Consider the following 14864-nt stretch of genomic DNA (forward strand, 5'->3'; position numbering starts at 1 on the left):
TTAAAGTGTGCGACAAATACGAGTATGCCACACTTGAGCGCTGGACAACGGGGCGTATGATTGATGTCGAATGATTCGGAATTGGAGCGTAAGCTCTGAAGGAAGGGTGGATGGATGCTGTAGCAGCAGCTACGAATGAGAGTGGTAATAAGGAAATTATAGGAAAGAGCAAGGGAGAGGGGTTTGAAAGGAGAATACTAAAAATATAAGGACTTTAAAGAAAGCTGTGTATTAAAAAAATTTATTTTTATTTATTTATTTTTATAAATCCAAAATTAATTTTTTGTTGGATTAAGATGCATTTCATCGAATTATAAGTCCCCACGTTATTTTATGCAATACAAAATTTTAGTTAGTTACGGCTTTTTTGCATTTGAGCGACGACGTGAGATAGAGCCTTTCTTTATTAAGGAAACGACTTAATCCTTTTGTGAATTTATTTCCAGAAGCTACTTTTTGCCAGTGTTTTCATGACTACTTCATATTTCTCATCGCTAATCGCTTTCTTTCATTTCTTTTTAGGCCGCCTCGCCGCGTTGGGAACCACAAATTGCGGTGCTCTGCGAAGCCGGTCAAGTATTTCAACCGCAATACCTCTCCGAAGAGGGACGCTGGGTAACGGATTTGAATAAGAAGACATCGGGCGCCACATGCCTGCGTGACAAAATGGATTTACTGGACTACTGCAAAAAGGTGAGTGGAAAAGCAAATGAGAAAATTTAAGTGAAATTGAAAAATTACAACAAAAACAACAACAAGAAAGGATTACCTGCTACCAATAAAATATACACTTATCTCTATGAAAAAAGGTAGCATAAAATTGCGCTGCTGAAGTCGAAAAGTGCGCACAAACGCACAGCATGACTAGGAAGCAAGAGCTTTGAGCTTTGCAAAATGGGTCAGACGTCAAAAGGCTGCCGTAGCGTAAAAAAAATATAATAATTTATAGATTCTTCTTAGCATTTTTCACCTTTTACATATTTGCTATTTGCATTTTATTTGTGAATCTGGGCTGTGCTGCCGCTATTGCTGCGCTCAGTGCTTTGAAAATCATTGCTAATACCTCCTTTTTATCCACCCACTAAGCCACATATCGATTACCCAAGAAGACTTAGCCAAAAGCAATTTCATTTTATACTTCACCATTTGACTATTTGGCTGCACGATTACTTTGCAAGAGATTTTGAAAAATTATAGCAAGAAATTGGTGCACTCGCCCGCACACATACTCCTGCATTAAAGCTAAAAAAAAAACAAAGCTCAGAATCACTTTAATGCATTTTTTCAAATAAATTTCGCCCCCTTTGCCATTTTCCTTGCAATTGCGATTGGCTGTGGGTGGAGGTGGACATTTTCGGTTCCCGTGGTAAGGCTAGCATAAAGAGGCCAATTTTGCATGGTTTCGAACTGCTGCTCTTCTAAATTGAGATTAGTGTTTCGTAATAATTTTTTGTGGATACAACTGGTGCCCTTCGGCGTTTTGAGAACTGTTTTCTAACTGGCCGCATTTTAACTATATCACCCTTCTTATTAACCTGACACTATTTCAAGTTATAAAACAAATATTTTTTTTGTAATTCAGAACTAGTACCGAACTGGCCCCATTTAAATAAGAACTAAATGCTGAAACTTTCCGTTACTATATACTACTTTTGCAGAAGTTTCCAGCTACAACGCAATATAAATATTTCACAACGAAAATACCAACAACGCCTCCAACTGTAAATTTAGTGCACATTATAAAGTATGAACCAAATTGTTCATCAAACAAAATTTTGCATAATTTTAGTGAATTTATGTGTAATGGATACTTTTTATAACATCAAATTCTGAAGTTGACTTCTTGTTCCCAAAGTCGAATAGTTTAACTGGCTACTAGCTAGTTCCCAACAGGCAACCTTCAGGATCTTTATTTACTACAAATATCCCATAGTGACTCAGTTTCTTTTTTTTTTCTCCAGCAAAAGTTATTAATGGCTTTTATACGAAAAAAATAGCAGTGCTTTTCGGGGTGACAATTTGGCTAAATTACGTCACAAAACTTTAGGGGGGAAACCTTTGAATTTTCTTCGGCCACCACACTCTGCTGCGTACGTAAACATGTGTGTTTGTGTGTGTGTGTTGCTGAAATAAATGCGCTTGAGGCGTGTCGGCTAATATTATTAAGTATTTTTGTACGCGTGCGCTTTATAAAGTTTCATCAGCGTTGACTGCTTTCTTTTTCTCTGTACATTTTTTTTTTGCCAAACATTTCTACATTTTTGCAAATGATTCTGCATTCACAGCTCTACTGATATTTCGTCTCTTATATGTAGGCTTAATTCCTCTCTGCCCTGCACACATACCCTCAAGAATTGTCACACCGGCCACTTGGCAACTCTGCCATACCGTTATCGCGCAGCTTTAGTTACATACATTTTTTCATGCTCGGCTGTCAGCGTAAAATTATTTTTGCATTTTTTTTTTCATTCATAACTACTTCCCTGGATGGTTCTTGTGTATGTAGCCGCTGCCATCACATTCCCCATCCAACTTCTTCGCTAACTTCCAGTTGCAGTTGTTTGTTTGTTCGCTGACCCATCATCATAGCGTATGCGTGACATTTCGCTGCAATTTTATTTATTACATAAAATCAACGAGAAATTGCAGTTGTTTAAAAGTGCTGTGCTTTTCCACAATTTTTTTGTTTTTGTTTCATTTTTATTTTTAACAATGCCATTACGTGGACATTTATTTAATTTTTACATGCATTGCGCGCTGACTTGGCTTGAAGGATTAAAAATACGAAAAAAATTACCGGAATACTTTTTGCATGAGGAAAGGGTTGTATAAAAAACATATGCAAGACTATTGCCAATGAAAAATTTAAGAGAAAATTGTTGAAGGAATTTGTGGATAAAAAATTTTTACAGAGATGATTTTTGAAAGAGTGGAGAACCCTTAATGGTTGACACAGATTCGGAAGTGGGCAGCCACATATTTCTTACTTGTTAAACCCCATCCAGACCATAGCTCATCTGGCAATCATCTCCGCTTTGATTTCAAATCCAGAGTCGCTGCTTATATCGTTGAAAGCTTTCTAAAGACAATGCATTAGATATTTCATTTCGCTTTTCTGTCTTTTCTCTGGCCTGAAAATTGATTAATTCATTCGCTCATTGAACTCTTGAAAAAAGGACCTTAAACCACGACTACTTAGTGGTATAGTGTACTAAAAACTTTACGGTAAAAAGTGGACATAATTTGCATGCATGTATGTGAATCCGTTTACATTTATATTTTTTTTACTGTTCATTTTTCTGCAACCACTTTAAACAATGTATTATCATTATTTATTTTTTGTCGTCCTATTCTTTGTGAATTTTTAAAAGATGTAAGGCTTTATCCACACTTTCAATTCAATTTTATGTGTGCGGATTAATGCCTTTAAATTTCAAGAAAAATGGAGACAGAATTATTATGTCTTCAAAAGGCCAAAAGTTTTTGCCCAATTTTTAATTCACCAAAATGACTAGCAAAATTATGTCCAGTTTTCGAATGACCAAAAACTTATTTCCATTTTTTAAATCACCGAAAAATTTAGTTCAGTTTTTAGACAACTAAAAAGTTATGTCCAAATACCAAACGTTTTTGTCCAGTTTTTACATTTTTAAACCTCTATGTCCACCTTTCATATGACCAAATCTTTAAATGGACGAAAAATTATGTTCAGTTTCAAGAAGACCAAAAATTTATGTCAATTTTTCAAAAGACCAAAAATTACTTAGAAGTTATGTCCAGCTTTCAAAAAACTAAAAATTTATGTTTTATTTTTTAATTCCTAAACATTTATATCCAGTTTTTGTATTACGTAAAATAAGTATTAACCATTTATGTCCAGTTTATAAAGTACCAAAAATAGGTGTCCAGGTTTAGATTGCCAAAAAATTATATCTAGTATTAAAACTAAAAAAAAACAAAATATTTGTCCAGCTTTTAAACTATGAAAAATTCATCCAAAGTTTTCAAATGGCTTATATTTATTATTTAGCAAAAATTTATGTATGCTCAGTTTTTACATGAGTAAAAAATTATGCTCATCTATTTAATTACGAAAAATTTAGATCCATTTTTTAAGTCAACAAAACATCATGTGCAGTTTTCAAATAGCCAACAAAAATTTGTCAAATTTCGAAATAACCAAAATTTTTGCACGTTGCATTTTTACATATTCACATTTTTCACATCATTTCTTGACAACTGTGTATATAGAAATCTTTCTGTAACTTTTTCTCTTATTCGTTTTCTTTTCCTTAATATTCTCAGCTTAACTCTTAATTGTTTACTGTCAGCTGGAGAAATTCTCTTACTACCATCAAATCAACTACATTGACCATTACGATATCACTTCATGAACTTACCGTTAATTCTGTCTTTTACTTACATAATTCCCGGATATTTTTAACTTTGCAAATTACTGATGTCTCATTTTTCATATTGGCAACAAGAGTTACACTTCATTGCCAATCAAAGCCTCTGCTGTCGCTTTACTCAACTCACTTAAAAACATACTTGACCTGCTCGCTGTTTGGATGACACTCCTACCCATATTCTCCTCTCTTACCTCCCTCATATTTCGCTACTGAAGATCTTTTTGCCACATTCTTTTGCTGCTGTGGCAAGACAGCGCGCATATTTTACTGCGAACACGTAAATCATTGGCATATCTTAACCAGAACGCCTCTTTAAGTCCATCACTACTCTCCAACTTCTTTCGCTTATATTAATATTTGGACGAGTATGCAAACTTCATCCCATCGCATACAACAAGCGATGGCTGTCTGCTTTCGCTATCCCCATCATTCTACTCCACCTCCCTGCTCTGCTCTTTCGTTTACCTGGCAGCCGGTTTTATTGCCTGTCAGCCTTCATTGTTGACATTGTTTATTGCCGCAAAGTCCGCGCGGCGCGCGACAAATGAGTAGCGGCCAAGTAAAAAAAAAATAACAACAACAAGCAAGAACACAACACAAAACATAAAATAGCACAAAGTACGCTGCGCTGCGGACGAAATTACCTCAGTAGCCCCGAGTAGCCTTTGTAGACTCATCAGCGGAGACAATAAACAGCATAAAAGCCTCATCCTCGCATAATGTGATGCGCTTCACTATGCATACAAACGCGCACAAACGCAACGCATACACGTAAACAAGCACAGACGCGCTTGCACTGGTACGCATTAAATTAAGTCGTACACACACACACACACATGTACAGGTGTACGAAAATCGTCTTGGTCGTCCTCCATACATATTTTGCATAAATTTAATTAAGCGGCAATGTTGCTCATACGCCCCGACGCACAGTGTAATTTCGTCTTTTATGTGAGGGAATGTGGCAAGGCCATTGTTAAGTGCCACAGCATGTGCATGTGTGTGTTATGTTTGTGTTTTCAAGTGTGTGTATTGTACAAGCAAAGCTGGCGCAGCGTAATCGGGTTTCGTTTGCATATTTTAACAACAAATTACTTGTTTATTGACATTCATTACAAATAAGCCATCTTCTCGGCGCGATGACCATTCGCCGTTGACCTCACAGGCAGGAAAATACAACAGTAAAGTTATTTTATACTTATTTTTTATAACAAATAACCAAATTAATTACTGATATGTACGTAGTCATAATAATATTCATATTTATTCAACAAAAATTCTTGAAACCATATTAATTGCTTTACTCTTGGTTCTTAGTGTTGCCAATCTTCAATAAGAGCTGGCAGAATATTTGAAATTATCTGTATTGGATTACTGATAGACTGAGCCTCCGCCTTCTTCTTTTAAACAGTTAGTTATGGCGGGCACCTGGGCACCTATAGTACCTATATTAATGTCTTTGAGTACTAAGTCATAAAGGGAGCTAACTCAAAACCGGATACATAACTGCTGGTGGATTGTACACATGCAACGCAATTAATATAAAAACAGTCACAACAGTGGTTTTTAGTTGATGAATATAGTCATTCAGCGAAAAATAATTGCTTTAATTGGAGATAAGCCTTATGAATTGATTTATGAAAAAAAAATCGTGCTAAATATTTTTTTAGTTTATTTTCCTATTAGGTACCATCTCACATTGTTCACCCATCTCACCAAGCACTTTTGTAACTAAAACCTACTGAAATATCTAACGCTAGTAGACTGCTTCCACGAATTCAAGTTACTTTTGCACTCTAAGAACAGACGTCCCAGAAAACCGCTTGCTAGATGAAAACAATGTCCAAGCTGATATAAATACATATATTATATACTAGAGGGCTGCATAAATTGTTTTTTTTCAAGGACAATCAAAAAATTTGCTAATTTTGCTATACTTCACTTCACTTCCTCAGTGCTTTCAAATACTGTCAAGTGTGTATATGTTACCTACTTTTAGCAACACATTACCCCAATTATTCTTAACTTTGGATTCTTTCATAGAGAAAAGCAAAGCTGATTTATTAGATAATATGTATGCTTTTGGCAAAAATTATATTTGATACCTGTATCGCGGCGTACTAACACAAATTGACTAACATTGAATATTCAAACTGCTGCCGTTTACTGCACACCCAATTGTTTTACTGCACTCGCTGTACTGTCCCGTTATTTTGATGTATTTAGTGTAAATCACTATTTTCAATAAGCAAACAAATACTGTCATTGCAGTAACAGCTGCGACAATGCAGTATTTGTTTTGATTGCGAGCAAGCCATGAGTTTCACTTCATTTATTGGCAAGTGCATTTGCTTCATTACTGCATTTACTGACGTGTGCAATAGTGTGCAGTTAAAGTAAAACCTTTTGCGCAGCCCTTACTATATACTATCTCATTTTGCCCATTCCTTGGGAAAAGAAACTAAAAGGGGAAATTTTTACAAATTTATCCAGCGCCATTTATATATTCTTCGTAATTGCCTTTTTCTTGGTTTGCGACAAGCCAGTCCTTCATCCTTCTCGTCGGCGGGAACCAATTATGAACACCGAATTAAGCTAATTCGCTCTCTACCTGTAATTTCCAGCTTAGAGTTTGCCTTCTTCTTCCTCCACCACCATCAGCGGGTACCACATCGAATAATTTCAAAGCTGCAGCATTTTCATCTGTCTCATCGGATGTTGCCATTGTCCATTCCTCAGCGCCATCAATCAGGACGGACATGATGAGAAACTATAAATTGTGATCCGGCTGCATTGTTCTTACAAAAGCTAGCGCTTGTCTCGGACACAACTAAATTCTCATTTTGTACACGAATTGATCTCAATTGAAGCTTACTATTTCACCTCCATATACTGCCTTTAACAATTAATTTTCTTTTATCGTTTTCGATAACTCGGCTGCCATATTTGTATAACAAACTTTAATTATAGTAAATACTTTTACAACACTGAAAAGTTTGTACTGATACATATCTGGAGTTGATATAAACGTGATAATAAAATACGAATGAGTACACCCAAAAATTGTGTCGATAAAAATTCCGATAAACATATGTAACAACATCGAAAATATCGAGAAATACATACATACATACATATCCATTAATGAGCAAAAATAGTTTCCAGTTAATTTTTTTTTAGGTTTTATAAAAATACATTTCACGCTATAAAAAAAAATTTAAATCAAAGCGAATTCTTAGTCGTTTCAAACTTGCACTTTATTACTAGAATTTCATGGGCTATCAAATTGCATACCCAAAAGTTTTCTAAAACTCCTGTTTGAAATTTTAATGGGAATTTTAAGAATTTTTTTAAATAAATTGTTTTTTTTTTTGAGATTGAAACTTTAACAAAAATGTTTGTGGTTATAGCGTGGATATTTTTTTATAAAAAACTAACAAAAATTGTTTAATTAAAAAACCAATTGAATATTTAAAAATAATCATTATTCTGTCATTTTTGCTCGTTACTGTATATCTGAATCGTCATATCTTTAATTGGATAATAAATAGGTATGACTTAAATAAGTATGTTCGTAATAATATTGATATTAATATCAACAAAGAAATTAAATTTTTATTAATTGCTAGACAAATTTTAATTCGGCCTACGAAATGTTAAAATTTTCTCAGAAATCCTGTTTCGCTCAAAATCCATCCACGCACATAGATGCCATAAGCGCAGTTAGTTTCTTTTTCTGCGGAAATTTATAATTTCAAGCATACTTAATATCCAGGCTCTCAAGAAATATAAAAAAAAAAATCACATAAAAAAACGCTCAAAAAGAAAAAGAAACTTTCCGCATTTATCCAATTTCAAATATCCGACAAAACTAAAAACTGACTTACATATGTATGTGCATAAATAAATAATAAATCACATTTTAGCCAATATCATTTAAATTAAATCCCTCCAATGCTGTGTTTGTCACAGCACCACCCACAGTCATAAAATATCGAATTTCTATGCTGTTGACAATAAATATGCATTTGTATATTTCTAAGCTACATATAAACAAACATAAAAACAAAACCAAAAATACGTGCATACATATAAATGAAATCAATACAAAATCAACGAACTAAGGTTACAGAGATAACGCTACAAACTAAGAAGAAAACAAAATAACACAAATTTAATGTGCCTTAAGCCTTATCAACGGCGCTGTTGCCTATAACGCCAGCAGACTCCCACTCGTCCTCTCTACCACCTACACCACCTTCTTTCACTGAATTCAACAGCAGCTTTAATCCACTTTGAGCGACGCTGCTATAATCTCCCTCTCTCTATTTATTCCTCTCGCTTGCAGCACCCACTTCAGACGCGATCACTGCTCTGCCATTAAACGCTTTCCTCCCTGTCTTCTCACCCACCACCTTCGCGCGCTCTATCTCCCTCTCTCTCTCTGCCACCACCCCCACGCTCTCTGGTCGCCGCGCGCCAACCCTCCTTAACGTCTCAGCTTGTTCTCCTGCTCGCTGGCGAATGTATCGCGCTCAATATAGTATGGCGTGCCGTCGGGTTTCTTGCATTTGTAGCGCAGTTTGCAACATTCCGGGAAGGGTTTGTCCGCATGGATGCGTTCGCCATTGTTGCAGCTCTCGATGCGTAATCTGCCGCAACTGCAATTAGAGCAAGAAAAAAAAAAGAGAATATGTATTATAAGAGAATGAAATCGAATATAGCACTGGAAAGCAAAGTCAGTAATAGCTGAAAATTGAGATGTAGATGCGTGTGTACGTAGGTATGTATTTATGTAGGCAAGTGGCAAAGCATAATTGAAAGTTGCTGGAATAAGTGCAATAAATAATTGAGTTGTCTGCTGCCTGTTGCCGTTGTCGTTGCCTGTTTATTTAATTGATTAAATTCATTAATTTAATTATTGGTAAGTGCACTTTTCCTAGGCATTTTTGCACAGATATGTATGGATATGTACATACATACATACATACATACATTCCTCTAACCAACCATTCATGCATTACTATAAGAACTATTCGTATGTAGATATGTACATTTACAGGCATTTTTTCTGCTCACATCTATGCATTGTAGTCGTGTCTATGCCACATTGAGCCTGAGTTGACTATGAAATATTTGCATATGTATATATATAAAGTGCGTATCACATTTATACGTCAGCCATATGTTGACAAGTTTCGACTACTATTTGTTTTATTACTTAATAAACTTTGTGCAATATACGCGATAATTTTTTTTATATGGAGAAAATGAGCGACGACTTCAAATGAAAAAAGAAAAGAAATTGCCAAAAGTCAAAACATTTCTAAAAACTCTTAACTGAAAAGCTCGATTTTTTTAAGAAAGATAATTGATTTTGTTTTACATATTGCAGAAAGTTTGAACTATTCGTATGTAGATATGTACATTTCGTATGAAGAACTATTCGTATGTAGATATGTACATTTACAGGCATTTTTTCTGCTCACATCTATGCATTGTAGTCGTGTCTATGCCACATTGAGCCTGAGTTGACTATGAAATATTTGCATATGTGCGTATCACATTTATACGTCAGCCATATGTTGACAAGTTTCGACTACTATTTGTTTTATTACTTAATAAACTTTGTGCAATATACGCGATAATTTTTTTTATATGGAGAAAATGAGCGACGACTTCAAATGAAAAAAGAAAAGAAATTGCCAAAAGTCAAAACATTTCTAAAAACTCTTAACTGAAAAGCTCGATTTTTTTAAGAAAGATAATTGATTTTGTTTTACATATTGCAGAAAGTTTGAAACTTGGGTTTATGCGGTTTTTGTTAAAAAAAATAAACTATAATTTTATTTAAAATAATTAAAATTAAATAATAAAAAAATTAATATTCAAATATGTGTGTGGCACATAAATCTCACACGCACTATATATGTTAATAATTTGCAGAAATCACAAGACGGAAATACATATAACCAATTAAAATAAAATCAAATATTTTTAGTGAAGGAAGTACTTAAATATTTCAGTCAACAATTTGAAAGCTACAAAATACGTTAATTGCTTAAAACAAACATTAAAGCCTTATTGAAAAGCGCATTTAACAACAATCATTCCTCACAAATTTATAACAGATTGACGCTTACACAATATGCTAGTGTTTGGCCGAGCTTCTCCTCCGATTTGTGGCGTGGGCGTTGATGTTGTCACACAAAGGGGAGGCACCTACTCCGAACGGCGATTGTAATTTTGTGAGAAGCTGTTTTTGACGACATACATGAAATACTCCCGCAGGTTTGCCATTGCCTGCCGATGTACGACCGGTATTAGAAAAAACTTTTTCTTTTCTTTTGTTTTGATATTACTCGGAAATTGAGCTCAATCACAGGCCCAGCGGAATTTTAGTGCGCACTTCTAACTACTAAACCACAACGCCGCGACACACAAACTGCTGTTCGGGTATCTAAAAGCATAGGTAGGGATCAGCTCGTAAATTCGCAATTATTTTGGGATTAAGTCCTACAGTTATATCCCAAAATTAATGCGGAACAAAATAAACAAAAGCTTTGCTGGCCTTTAGATCGAAATAAATCAGAGCTTGTGGTAGATCATATGACTATGTATTAGCAGATTCCCATCGCACTAATGTTCGAGAAGCATATTATATAAGTAAGATTGCAAACCCCCGAAGCAATAATGCATAGTACGATCGGCGGAACTATATCACGTGGATAAGTTACAAATTAATTTTGCGGCAAATTCTTATTTTCTAAAATGTCAAAATTAGCAAGAAATTTATTTCTAAACTCCATGACTTGCATCTTCACATATTTAAGAACTTTCTGAATTATGTTTCCAATTGCTAATTTAAAAATTTAAATGAGTTTTTATGCAAATTTTAATTTATTAAATTTTTTTCTCTATCGCTCTCCATAACTTACGTGCACTTGTATATCAATACATATTCTGCCTTATCCTGAGTTTCGCCTGAAAAAAAATTCACCCGAAAATTTGTCATCCGTCCATAGTAAAACCATGGACACCAAGAGTGAAAAGTGAACCGGTTCGGGGAAAATGAAACTCATGATAAGGCTGATTATATTTTCATTATCACCAGTGTAAACTTCTTACAAAGGTGTTTCGATTTTCCATTACCACTCACTTACCCTTCAATTAGTATGGAACCATTCTCATGGCAGGTGAGGCGCTGACAGGGTGCAATGCCCAAATTTACGCCCAGCTTTAGCTCGTCGCCGCGATAAACACATTTACCGGGATTATCTAGCAAAAATAAGGGCAAAGTAATTTTTAGAAAGAATTATTTTCTAAAATGAGGTATAAAATTTTAATAGTTTTTTTTTTGTTTTTTTCTGATTTTTGTACATGTGTTTTTTTTTATACAGGAAAAAGAGCACTGAAATTTATTAGAATTATTTTCTAAAATCAGGTGTAAAATTTTCATAGTATTTTTTTTGTGTTTTTCTGATATTTGTACGTGTGTTTTTTTTTTATATAGGAAAAAGAGCACTGAAATTTATGGAAAAAGCATAAACTTAAGCAGCATAAATTTTAAATTTATTTATTTTTTTCTTGGATTATATTGGCGCTTGTTTTACAATTTTTGGCATTATCTAGTAAAAGGGCCATACGAATTTATGCAAAAAATTATTTATTTTAATTTTGTGTAGTTCATACAAAATTATTTATGTATTTTGTTCTTTTTATAGTTATTTTTTTGGAATACCAGTATTTTCTATATTTTTTATCATTTGATATTTTATTTTAAACTTTAATTTTACACTTTTCACACCTGGATCGGGCGGTATCAGACCGGAATACGCATCGGCGGTAGTGCTGTAAAGGAGCAACAACACCAGAGCGCCAGCAAGTAAAAGAAAAATTTGCAAAAGCGCACTTTGTCGTGAACAAAACATAGCGAAACTCAATTAAGAACTGAGCTGAGCAGCCAAGTGTTGGAGCGTTTGAAGTCTTGAGCGGCGCTTGAAATTGAGTGAGCACAAGTCAACTCAAGCGCAGTGTTGCCAGGTTGTTGAAGTGAGTAATGGTCAAATTGGTTCTCGCAAATCGTCTTTTGCATTGAAAAATCGCCCACACAAAATATTAAAATATTTATATGGTGATTGTTATACGAAAACAATACAAAATATAACTAGTTAACTTTTTACGAATTATCCAAATTACTAATAACAAAAATATGTTTAATTGCATTGAGAAGGGAAAATTTTTCCAAAAGTCTTAGAATTGCAATAGTCTTTCAGTTTGGGTTCAGGATATTTGTGCCCAGTAAAATTCTGAAGAAGCAAAAAAAAAAATCGAGATCGAAAAATCGACATGATAAAAACTCGCACCAACTTTGGAAAGCGGACTTTTTTTCACCAATTTTATTAGGAAAGGTCAACGTGCATGGATGCAATTTTTAGCTGTTCGCGTAAACTGGTTTTAAAGTTGAAGGAAAATTGGCATTTGCTTGTCGAAATAATCAACTCGTCATGACAATTAAAAATCGCCCAAATGACGACCAAATATCAACCTGGCAACAATGTTCAAGAGGGAGAAAATACCTTTGAAACGCTCTTTTTTTAGGAACGCTCAGTCCAATTTAAATGGCTTATCAAGACAAAAATGATTACGTGTGTATATGTTAAGTGATTCTTCTATGCACATAGCGAGCCCTAACTGTCAAAAAGACGTAATTGAATATTTACTATTTTTTTTTTTTTGATGCAGAAATGTTTCTAGCATCTAACTGAAATCAAAAATATTTTTTTTTTTAATATTCGCTTACGCCTTTTTGGCAGTTAGAGCTCGATATTTGCATACATTTACATACATATTGCACATATGTACATACATACACACATTAGTTTGTATATATAATTTGCATGCACCAGCTCAGCTCAGCTTGGAATTTTTAATCTCACCACTCAATTTGAGTTCAGCGTTCACTTTGTTTTCATTTCGCTACATTGTATGACAGCATTTTTGCGCGCTTATCAGTTGTTTGCTCCTCTAAGCTTTGTTTACTCTTTCATTTGCGCTGAACTTGCACTTACATTTGTTATTGTTGTTGGCCTGTTTTCTAGATTTTATTTGTCCATTAGTGTACATTTTTTTTTTTTAATTTAATTTTTGTTTCTGCGTTTAGTTTCATTTTCATTTTGGTTTCGGTCGTCTCTTTGATTTGCATTTAAGTACATATATTGATTGGTTATTTTGATACGCTGGTACAGCGATCACATACACACACAAGCACGCACTTACATACATACATACATATGTACATACATATGTACTCTCGGCAATGGGTCAGAGGTTATCGTTCCAATTTATTGGCAGCGCAATTTCGTTTGTAAATTTAAATGTTGTTGCTTCTTTCGTTGTGTTTTCGTGTATCGAATTTCGATTTTTTTCTAGAAAATTTTGCAATCACTTTTGACTTCATGCTGCCCGAGAAGCGCTTTGTTTTGTTTTGATTATTAATTTTATTTTGTGGACACACACACACATACAGTCCGCGAATATTTTTATATAAGAGTATTATTTTATTTTCTGTTTCAGTGTCCATTAGCCTTTCATTAGTTTGCCTCAACGTCTGGTGAACACTTTTTCTATGAATGAAAATTCTTTGTTCCCATTAGATGGCTATTGAAGTGGTTATGTGCAAATTCACACTTGCAAGTACATACACACATGCTTATGTATGCTCATCCATATTTACCTACATACATACATATGTAGGCAAGTTTAGTAAGTTTTTTCAACTTAAAATTTAAGCCAAGTTCGGAGAAAGTTAGAGGGGGAAAGTAGTGACCAGCAACTTTTTAAAAGAATTCAAAAATCTTAAAATCTTAATCTTCGCATACATACGGCTCTCCATATCAGTGACAAATTCTTGTAATAGTTTTTTTCGCGTAAAAATTTATGAAAATGTTTAAATTTGTCAGTTGTCCAATTAATTCTACACGTCTTACATATTTAAACAGCAGCAGAAGATTTAAAGCTTATATTTCCATTCACTTACAGCTTAGTAGGCAGTACTAAGATCCGATGCTTCATCCAAAAAGATTTTTTTACAAGCTTTTATTTAACTTCACTTGTATGTATGTATGTATGTATGTATGTATGTCCTGGAACTTTGCAGTCAATATTTAACAAACTTCCCGATGAGCTACAGACTTGAAACTTCAAACTTAGCTCAGAACTCGAGGACAATACAATTTAAAAGATGTTTTAATCCGCTAGGTGGCGCAGGAGTCGAGATATTTGTAAAACCCGCATTTATGGTCTGATTTGGTTCGTATTTAGAACATTTATTACGTATATGAAAAGAAATTAATCCGAAAAAAATTTTGCCGATAGGTGGCGCAGGAGTCGAGATATTTGGAAAACCCGTATTTATGATCCGATGTGGTTCATATTTAGAACATATATGAC

The 14864-nt window shown here is 34.3% G+C and overlaps 2 protein-coding genes and 1 long non-coding RNA gene across 5 annotated transcripts in view; 1 reads left to right on the forward strand and 2 right to left on the reverse strand.

Moving 5' to 3' along the window:
- The first annotated feature begins 488 nt into the window (after positions 1-488).
- Appl (amyloid-beta-like protein) overlaps positions 489-14864 on the forward strand; it is a 66988-nt gene continuing 52612 nt past the window's right edge. For both annotated transcript variants that reach the window (XM_017614622.1, XM_017614623.1), the window contains exon 1: positions 489-693. In XM_017614622.1, coding sequence (XP_017470111.1) covers positions 667-693 — 27 coding nt within the window. In that variant the 5' untranslated portion in view covers positions 489-666. The remainder of the gene's footprint in view (positions 694-14864) is intronic.
- On the reverse strand, positions 6848-7597 carry LOC108361865 (uncharacterized). Its single transcript, XR_001847379.1, has 2 exons — positions 7421-7597; positions 6848-7308 (listed from the first exon to the last, which is right to left on the reverse strand). It is a non-coding gene; the product is annotated as an uncharacterized LOC108361865 (long non-coding RNA).
- LOC108361864 (uncharacterized) lies at positions 8491-12375 on the reverse strand. Of its 2 annotated transcripts, XM_017614625.1 has the most exons (4): positions 12220-12375; positions 11576-11690; positions 8904-9073; positions 8491-8850 (listed from the first exon to the last, which is right to left on the reverse strand). In XM_017614625.1, coding segments are annotated over exons 1-4 (411 nt in total). In that variant the 5' UTR covers positions 12344-12375; the 3' UTR covers positions 8491-8848. The 2 variants fall into 2 exon arrangements, with proteins under 2 accessions (XP_017470114.1, XP_017470113.1); XM_017614624.1 differs by having other exon boundaries at positions 8491-9073; positions 12220-12374.

This window comes from Rhagoletis zephyria, unplaced genomic scaffold (assembly GCF_001687245.7).
Source record: "Rhagoletis zephyria isolate East Lansing unplaced genomic scaffold, Rhagoletis_zephyria_1.1 Rzeph_scaffold_00867, whole genome shotgun sequence".
NCBI lineage: Eukaryota > Metazoa > Arthropoda > Insecta > Diptera > Tephritidae > Rhagoletis > Rhagoletis zephyria.